At 48.8% G+C, this 10,428-nt stretch overlaps 1 protein-coding gene across 1 annotated transcript in view; it reads left to right on the top strand.

Annotated features, from left to right (window-relative positions):
* Positions 1-100: 100 nt before the first annotated feature.
* Positions 101-10,428, top strand: part of LOC116371881 (tripeptidyl-peptidase 2-like) — a 20,356-nt gene continuing 10,028 nt past the window's right edge. The window contains exons 1-5 of the mRNA XM_031821016.1: positions 101-282; positions 1,304-1,422; positions 5,096-5,196; positions 7,117-7,213; positions 9,084-9,221. Of these exons, the coding sequence (XP_031676876.1) occupies positions 9,165-9,221 (57 nt within the window). The 5' untranslated portion in view covers positions 101-282; positions 1,304-1,422; positions 5,096-5,196; positions 7,117-7,213; positions 9,084-9,164. The remainder of the gene's footprint in view (positions 283-1,303; positions 1,423-5,095; positions 5,197-7,116; positions 7,214-9,083; positions 9,222-10,428) is intronic.

Below are 10,428 nucleotides of genomic sequence, written 5' to 3'. Positions count from 1 at the left end.
TCTCCATCTCTCTCTCCCCTCTCCATCTCTCCCCCCTCTCTCTCTCTCTCTCTCTCTCTTCCCCTCTCTCTCTCTCCCCTCTCCATCTCTCTCTCCCCCCTCTCCGTCTCTCTCCTCCCCCCTCCAGAGGTAACATTGACGTCTCAGAGCGGGGACGTGTCCTCTAAATTTGTCCTCCATGCGGTCCACCTGGTGAAGCAGAGAGCTTACAGAGCCAACGAGTTCTACAAGTTCTCCTCTCTGCTGGAGAAGAGCTCCCTGACTGAAGCTTTCCCTGTCCTGGTACTGACTCTCACTCAATCAATCAGTCAATCAATCAGTCAGTCAGTCAGTCAGTCAGTCAATCAGTCAGTCAGTCAGTCAGTCAATCAGTCAATCAATCAGTCAGTCAGTCAGTCAATCAGTCAGTCAGTCAATCAGTCAGTCAGTCAATCAGTCAATCAGTCAGTCAATCAGTCAATCAGTCAGTCAATCAGTCAGTCAGTCAATCAGTCAGTCAGTCAATCAATCAGTCAATCAGTCAGTCAATCAGTCAGTCAATCAGTCAGTCAATCAGTCAGTCAATCAGTCAGTCAGTCAGAGTATATATTTCATAAGAAATGCAGTCAACAATATGCGTGTAAACAACAGGGCTGTCCCCGACTAAAAACAAGGTTTTGTTTTGGTCGACCGAGTCGTCGTCTTTCGACCAATCGATTGGTAGAAATGTTAAAAGAACATCCTGTTTGAATAGAATCAGCTGTAGGTACAGTACCTGGTACTGTAGGCTACTGAGCCTGTCTGATGCTTTAAGCACTGCCATTAAAACTGAAGTACACACAAATTACTAAAGGAGGAGCCAGAGATCAATATAGGAGAAAATAACCTGTTCCCTGCCCCTCCTCCCGCTGCCGTTACGCTCCGGAGGTTACGGTACGCTCCGGAGGTTTACGGTACGCTCCGGAGGTTACCGGTACGCTCCGGAGGTTACCGGTACGCTCCGGAGGTTACCGGTACGCGCCTGAGGTTACCGGTACGCTCCTGAGGTTACGGTACGCTCCTGAGGGTACCACCGGTACGGCTCCTGAGGTTACCGGTACGCTCCTGAAACAAAGACCAGTGGACTAAATGGGATCAGCCCTAGGAACCAATAGACCAGGGGACTAAATGGGATCACCCCTAGTGAACAATAGACCAGTGGACTAAATGGGATCGCCCTAGGAACCAATAGACAGTGGACTAAATGGGATCAGCCCTAGGAACCAATACAATATATCCAGGTGGTCTCTGTGATGCTGTTTGACTGAGTGGCTCTCTTCTCTAGTCAGGGAGGACAGTAGAGTTATGTGTCGCCCGGTGGTGGGCCAGCCTTTGTGACGTCACCGTGACTACTAGTATCTCCTTCCACGGCCTGACCACCTCACCGTCCACCTTCTACACATAGTGAGGTATATACACCTCACCTCACCTCTACACACCACCTCACCTCTCACACCACCTCACCGTCCCTCTACACATAGTGAGTATATACACCTCACCTCACCTCTACACACCACCTCAACCTCTACACACCTACTCACCGTCAACTCTACACATAGCGAGTATTATACCACCTCTACACACCACCTCACCTCTACACACCCACCTCACCGTCAACTCACACATAGCGAGTATATACCACCTCTACACACCACCTCACCTCTACACACCACCTCACCGTCAACTCTACTACCATAGCGAGTATTATACCACCCTCTACACACCACCTCACTTCTACACACCACTCACCGTCAACTCTACACATAGTGAGTATATACCACCTCTACACACCACCTCACCTCTACACACCACCTCACCGTCAACTCTACACATAGCGAGTATATACCACCTCTACACACCACCTCACCTCTACACACCACCTCACCGTCAAACTCTACACATAGTGAGTATCTACAACCTCTACAACCACCTCACCTCTACACACCACCTCACCGTCAACTCTACACATAGTGAGTATATACCACCTCTACACCTCACCTCACCTCTACACACCACCTCACCGTCAACTCTACACATAGCGAGTATATACCACCTCTACACACCACCTCACCCTCTACACACCACCTCACCGTCAAACTCTACACATAGTGAGTATATACCCACCTCTACACACCACCCTCACCTCTACCCACCAACCTCACCGTCAACTCTACACATAGTGAGTATATACCACCTCTACACACCACCTCACCTCTACACACCACCTCACCTCTACACACCACCTATAATTGTTTTCCCTCAATCTACACACAATACCCCATGATGACATCACAATACCCCATGATGACAACACAATACCCCATGATGACAACACAATACCCCATGATGACAACACAATACCCCATAATGACATCACAATACCTCATGATGACAACATAAGTATTGACATAAGTATTCAGACCCTTTGCTATGAGACCTGACATTGAGCTCAGGTGCATCCTGTTTCCATTGATCATCCTTGAGATGTTTCTACAACTTGATTGGAGTCCACCTGTGGTAAGTTCAATTGATTGGACATGATTTGGAAAGGCACACACCTGTCTATATAAGGTCCCACAGATGACAGTGCATGTCAGAGCAAAACCCAAGCCATGAGGTTGAAGGAATGTCATCATGGGGTATTGTGTTGTCATCATGGGGTATTGTGATGTCATCATGGGTTATTGTGATGTCATTATGGGGTATTGTGATGTCATCATGGGGTATTGTGTTGTCATCATGGGGTATTGTGATGTCATCATGGGGTATTGTGATGTCATTATGGGGTATTGTGATGTCATTGTGGGGTATTGTGATGTCATTGTGGGGTATTGTGATGTCATCGTGGGGTATTGTGTTGTCATCATGGGGTATTGTGATGTCATCATGGGGTATTGTGATGTCATCATGGGGTATTGTGTTGTCATCATGGGGTATTGTGTTGTCATCGTGGGTTATTGTGTTGTCATTGTGGGGTATTGTGTATGTCATTGTGGGGTATTGTGATGTCATTGTGGGGGGTATTGTGATGTCATCGTGGGGTATTGTGATGTCATCGTGGGGGTATTTGTGATGTCATTGGGGGTATTGTGATGTCATCGTGGGGATTGTCATGTCCATTGTGGGGTATTGTGATGTCATTGTGGGGTATTGTGATCGTGGGGTATTGTCATGTCATTGTGGGGTATGTGATGTCATTGTGGGGTATTGTGATGTCATTGTGGGGGTATTGTGATCGTGGGTATTGTGATGTCTCGTGGGGTATTGTGATGTCATTTGGGGTATTGTGATGTCATCGTGGGGTATTGTCATGGTCATTGTGGGGTATTGTGATGTCATTGTGGGTATTGTGATGTCATTGTGGGGGTATTGTCATGTCATTGTGGGGATATTGATGTCATTGTGGGGTATTGTCATGTCATCGTGGGGTATTGTGATGTCTTGTGGGGTATTGTGATCGGGGGTATTGTGTCATTGTGGGTATTGTGATTGTCATTTGGGGGTATTGTGATTGTCATTGTGGGGTATGGTGATCGTGGGTATTGTGATGTCATCGTGGGGTAATTGTGATGTCATTGTGGGTATTGTGATGTCATCGTGGGGTATTGGTCATGTCATTGGGGGTATTGTGATGTCATGTGTGGGGTATTGGGATTCATTGTGGGGTATTGTGATGTCATTGTGGGGTATTGTCATGTCATTGTGGGGTATTGTCATGTCATTGTGGGGTATTGTGATGTCATTGTGGGGTATGGTCATGTCATTGTGGGGTATTGGCATGTCATTGTGGGGTATTGTCATGTCATTGTGGGGTATTGTGATGTCATTGTGGGGTATTGTCATGTCATTGTGGGTATTTGATGTCATTGTGGGGTATTGTGATGTCATTGTGGGGTTATTGTGATCGTGGGGTATTGTGACTGTCATTGTGGGGTATTGTGATGTCATTGTTGGGGTATTGTGATGTCATTGTGGGGTATTGTGATCGTGGGGTATTGTGATGTCATTGTGGGGTATTGTGATGTCATTGTGGGGTATTGTGATGTCATTGTGGGGTATTGTGATCGTGGGGTATTGTGATGTCATTGTGGGGTATTGTGATGTCATTGTGGGGTATTGTCATGTCATTGTGGGGTATTGTCATGTCATTGTGGGGTATTGTCATGTCATTGTGGGGTATTGTCATGTCATTGTGGGGTATTGTGATGTCATTGTGGGGTATTGTCATGTCATTGTGGGGTATTGTGATGTCATTGTGGGGTATTGTGATGTCATTGTGGGGTATTGTGATCGTGGGGTATTGTGATGTCATTGTGGGGTATTGTGATGTCATTGTGGGGTATTGTGATGTCATTGTGGGTGTATTGTGTGTTTAGATATGTGAATAATGGAACGGTGTGTGTGGGACGTGTCTTACCACAGCAGGAACGCACTCCTCTGTGTTGTGGGACGTGTCGTACCACAGCAGGAACGCACTCCTCTGTTGTTGTGGGACGTGTCGTACCACAGCAGGAACGCACTCCTCTGGGTTGTGGGACGTGTCGTACCACAGCAGGAACGCACTCCTCTGTGGGTTGTGGGACGTTGTCGTACCACAGCAGGAACGCTCTCCTCCTCGTTTGTGGTACGTTCCGTACCACAGCAGGAACGCACTCCTCTGTGTTGTGGGACGTGTCGTACCACAGCAGAACGCACTCCTCTGTGTTGTGGGACGTGTCGTACCACAGCAGAACGCACTCCTCTGTGTTGTGGGACGTGTCGTACCACAGCAGGAACGCACTCCTCTGTGTTGGTGGGACGTGTCGTACCACAGCAGGAACGCACTCCTCTGTGTTGTGGGACGTGTCGTACCACAGCAGGAACGCACTCCTCTGTGTTGTGGGACGTGTCGTACCACAGCAGGAACGCATCTCACTCTGTGTTGTGGGACGTGTCGTACCACAGCAGGAACGCACTCCTCTGTGTTTGTGGGACGTGTCGTACCACAGCAGGAACGCACTCCTCCGTGTTGTGGGACGTTTCAGTTTTACGACCTAAAGTCTTTTCCTTTCTGACTCATGATTTTTGTCTCACCCAGCATGCATCAGACGGTGTGACTAGTTTTGAGGTGTCCTCTCCCCTGAGGTACGAGGACGTTTCTCCCATCATCACTCTGAAGACTTGGGTCCAGCCACTCAGGTATAAAACTAAAGAAATACACCCACCCACACGTTTCTCCCAGGGTCATCCTGAAGATCTGTGTGCAGCCACACTGGGACATATGTCTCCAAATACACCCCCCTACCTACCCCTCTACCCACCACCTACAGTCTGATATATATATAACCGGGTTACATTAGTCACTAATCTGGTCAGCTTCGCAATTAACTTTTTGTTTTTGTGAGGAAACTCTCAGCTTCTACGTCTCCATCCTCTCAGAAGGAAACTCTCAGCTTCTCCATCCTCTCAGAAGGAAACTCTCAGCTTCTCCACCCTCTCAGAAGGAAACTCTCAGCTTCTCCATCCTCTCAGAAGGAAACTCTCAGCTTCTCCATCCTCTCAGATGGAAACTCTCAGCTTCTACGTCTCCATCCTCTCAGATGGAAACTCTCAGCTTCTACGTCTCCATCCTCTCAGAAGGAACTCTCAGCTTCTCCATCCTCTCAGAAGGAAACTCTCAGCTTCTCCGTCCTCTCAGAAGGAAACTCTCAGCTTCTCCGTCCTCTCAGAAGGAAACTCTCAGCTTCTCCGTCTCCATCCTCTCAGAAGGAAACTCTCAGCTTCTCCGTCTCCATCCTCTCAGAAGGAAACTCTCAGCTTCTATGTCTCCATCCTCTCAGAAGGAAGCTCTCAGCCCCCCCTCCTTCCTTCCCGGTCCATGTGGGCACACAGACCGGGCACTGAGGACACAGCAGTTTTAACCCTGCCTTCGCCCAATCCTGATAACGTCTACAGAGTCTAACCCACAGCAGTTTAAACCCTGCCTTCGCCCAATCCTGATAACGTCTACAGAGTCTAACCCACAGCAGTTTTAACCCTGCCTTCGCCCAATCCTGATAACGTCTACATAACCCTTCAAAACATAACTCACATCCCATCTAGTCCTGACAGATCGTCTCAGTCTACAGAGTCTAACCCACAGCATCTATCCCCAAGCATCCCATCTAGTCCTGACAGATCATCTCAGTCTACAGTCTAACCCACAGCATCTATCCCCAAGCATCCCGTCTAGTCCTGACAGATCGTCTCAGTCTACAGAGTCTTAACCCACAGCATCTATCCCCAAGCATCCCATCTAGTCCTGACAGATCGTCTCAGTCTACAGAGTCTTAACCCACAGCATCTATCCCCAAGCATCCCATCTAGTCCTGACAGATCGTCTCAGTCTACAGAGTCTTAACCCACAGCATCTATCCCCAAGCATCCCATCTAGTCCTGACAGATCATCTCAGTCTACAGTCTAACCCACAGCATCTATCCCCAAGCATCCGTCTAGTCCTGACAGATCGTCTCAGTGTACAGAGTCTAACCCACAGCATCTATCCCCAAGCATCCCATCTAGTCCTGACAGATCGTCTCAGTGTACAGAGTCTAACCCACAGCATCTATCCCCAAGCATACCATCTAGTCCTGACAGATCGTCTCAGTGTACAGAGTCTAACCCACAGCATCTATCCCCAAGCATCCCATCTAGTCCTGACAGATCATCTCAGTCTACAGAGTCTAACCCACAGCATCTATCCCCAAGCATCCCGTCTAGTCCTGACAGATCGTCTCAGTGTACAGAGTCTAACCTACAGCATCTATCCCCAAGCATCCCATCTAGTCCTGACAGATCGTCTCAGTGTACAGAGTCTAACCCACAGCATCTATCCCCAAGCATCCCATCTAGTCCTGACAGATCGTCTCAGTGTACAGAGTCTAACCCACAGCATCTATCCCCAAGCATCCCATCTAGTCCTGACAGATCATCTCAGTCTACAGAGTCTAACCCACAGCATCTATCCCCAAGCATCCCATCTAGTCCTGACAGATCATCTCAGTCTACAGAGTCTAACCCACAGCAGTTTATCTATCCCCAAGCATCCCATCTAACTGTCTGTTTCCTGCTTCTTCCAGACCTCTGAGTTCTAAGATCAAGGCTCTGGGTCACAGAGATGTCCTCCCCAACAACAGACAGCTCTACGAAATCATCCTCACCTACAGCTTCCACCAGGTGAGAGTGTCTAGGTTGTATTATACACCTCTGTTTGGTGTGTGTGACCTCTCTACCTCTCTCCCCAGCTGTCCAGTACTGTCTGACCTCTCTACCTCTCTCCCCAGCTGTCCAGTACTCTGTCTGACCTCTCTACCTCTCTCCCTCTCTACCTCTCTACCTCTCTACCTCTCTCCCCAGCTGTCCAGTACTGTCTGACCTCTCTACCTCTCTCCCCAGCTGTCCAGTACTGTCTGACCTCTCTACCTCTCTACCTCTCTCCCCAGCTGTCCAGTACTGTGTCTGACCTCTCTACCGCTCTACCTCTCTCCCCAGCTGTCCAGTACTGTGTGTCTGACCTCTCTACCTCTCTACCTCTCTCCCCAGCTGTCCAGTACTGTGTGTCTGACCTCTCTACCCCTCTACCCCTCTACCTCTCTACCCCTCTACCTCTATACCTCTATACCTCTCTACCTCTCTACTTCTCTCCCCAGCTGTCCAGTACTGTGTGTCTGATCTCTCTACCTCTCTACCTCTCCCCAGCTGTCCAGTACTGTGTGTCTGACCTCTTTACCTCTCTCCTCAGCCTAAGTCAGGAGAGGTGACCCCCAGCTGTCCAGTACTGTGTGTCTGACCTCTATACCTCTCTACCTCTCTCCCCAGCTGTCCAGTACTGTCTGACCTCTCTACCTCTCTCCCCAGCTGTCCAGTACTCTGTCTGACCTCTCTACCTCTCTACCTCTCTCCCTCTCTACCTCTCTCCCCAGCTGTCCAGTACTCTGTCTGACCTCTCTACCTCTCTCCCTCTCTACCTCTCTACCTCTCTACCTCTCTCCCCAGCTGTCCAGTACTGTCTGACCTCTCTACCTCTCTCCCCAGCTGTCCAGTACTGTCTGACCTCTCTACCTCTCTACCTCTCTCCCCAGCTGTCCAGTACTGTGTCTGACCTCTCTACCGCTCTACCTCTCTCCCCAGCTGTCCAGTACTGTGTGTCTGACCTCTCTACCTCTCTACCTCTCTCCCCAGCTGTCCAGTACTGTGTGTCTGACCTCTCTACCCCTCTACCTCTCTACCCCTCTACCTCTATACCTCTCTACCTCTCTACTTCTCTCCCCAGCTGTCCAGTACTGTGTCTGATCTCTCTACCTCTCTACCTCTCCCCAGCTGTCCAGTACTGTGTGTCTGACCTCTTTACCTCTCTCCTCAGCCTAAGTCAGGAGAGGTGACCCCCAGCTGTCCAGTACTGTGTGTCTGACCTCTATACCTCTCTACCTCTCTCCCCAGCTGTCCAGTACTGTGTGTCTGACCTCTTTACCTCTCTCCTCAGCCTAAGTCAGGAGAGGTGACCCCCAGCTGTCCAGTACTGTGTGTCTGACCTCTATACCTCTCTACCTCTCTACTTCTCTCCCCAGCTGTCCAGTACTGTGTGTCTGATCTCTCTACCTCTCTACCTCTCTACCTCTCTCCCCAGCTGTCCAGTACTGTGTGTCTGATCTCTCTACCTCTCCTCTCTCCCCAGCTGTCCAGTACTGTGTGTCTGACCTCTTTACCTCTCTCCTCAGCCTAAGTCAGGAGAGGTGACCCCCAGCTGTCCAGTACTGTGTGTCTGACCTCTATACCTCTCTACCTCTCTACTTCTCTCCCCAGCTGTCCAGTACTGTGTGTCTGATCTCTCTACCTCTCTACCTAGCTGTCCAGTACTGTGTGTCTGATCTCTCTACCTCTCTACCTCTCTACTTCTCTACTTCTCTCCCCAGCTGTCCAGTACTGTGTGTCTGATCTCTCTACCTCTCTACCTCTCTCCCCAGCTGTCCAGTACTGTGTGTCTGATCTCTCTACCTCTCTACCTCTCTACCTCTCTACCTCTCTCCCTCTCTACCTCTCTCCCCAGCCTAAGTCAGGAGAGGTGACCCCCAGCTGTCCAGTACTCTGTGACCAGTTGTATGAATCAGAGTTTGACTCTCAGCTCTGGATGCTGTTTGACCAGAACAAGAGACTGTTGGGCTCTGGAGACGCCTACCCACACCAGGTAGTAACCACAACACAACCATGATATAACCATAATACAACCATGATATAACCACAACACAACCATGATATAACCATAATACAACCACAACACAACCATGATATAACCATAATACAACCATGATATAACCATAATACAACCATGATATAACCACAACACAACCATGATATAACCACAATACAACCATGATACAACCACAATACAACCATGATATAACCACAACACAACCATCATATAACCACAACACAACCATGACAAGAGACTGCTGGGCTCTGGAGACTCCTACCACACCAGGTAGTAACCACAACATTAGAAGAGACTACTGGTCTCTAGACTCCTACCACACCAGGTAGTAACCACAACATTAGAAGAGACTACTGGTCTCTAGACTCCTACCACACCAGGTAGTAACCACAACATTAGAAGAGACTACTGGTCTCTCTAGACTCCTACCACACCAGGTAGTAACCACAACATTAGAAGAGACTACTGGTCTCTCTAGACTCCTACCACACCAGGTAGTAACCACAACATTAGAAGAGACTACTGGTCTCTCTAGACTCCTACCACACCAGGTAGTAACCACAACATTAGAAGAGACTACTGGTCTCTAGACTCCTACCACACCAGGTAGTAACCACAACATTAGAAGAGACTACTGGTCTCTCTAGACTCCTACCACACCAGGTAGTAACCACAACATTAGAAGAGACTACTGGTCTCTCTAGACTCCTACCACACCAGGTAGTAACCACAACATTAGAAGAGACTACTGGTCTCTAGACTCCTACCACACCAGGTAGGAACCACAACATTAGAAGAGACTACTGGTCTCTAGACTCCTACCACACCAGGTAGTAACCACAACATTAGAAGAGACTACTGGTCTCTCTAGACTCCTACCACACCAGGTAGGAACCACAACATTAGAAGAGACTACTGGTCTCTCTAGACTCCTACCACACCAGGTAGTAACCACAACATTAGAAGAGACTACTGGTCTCTCTAGACTCCTACCACACCAGGTAGTAACCACAACATTAGAAGAGACTACTGGTCTCTCTAGACTCCTACCACACCAGGTAGTAACCACAACATTAGAAGAGACTACTGGTCTCTCTAGACTCCTACCACACCAGGCATGGAATTTGTATTTGTGGTCCTGGAACACCATTATTGTGGTCTTACTGAGATTTACTGTCAGGGC

Source organism: Oncorhynchus kisutch, unplaced genomic scaffold (genome assembly GCF_002021735.2).
Source record: "Oncorhynchus kisutch isolate 150728-3 unplaced genomic scaffold, Okis_V2 scaffold3811, whole genome shotgun sequence".
NCBI classification, from domain to species: domain Eukaryota; kingdom Metazoa; phylum Chordata; class Actinopteri; order Salmoniformes; family Salmonidae; genus Oncorhynchus; species Oncorhynchus kisutch.
This window is presented reverse-complemented; position numbering and strand designations above follow the sequence as displayed.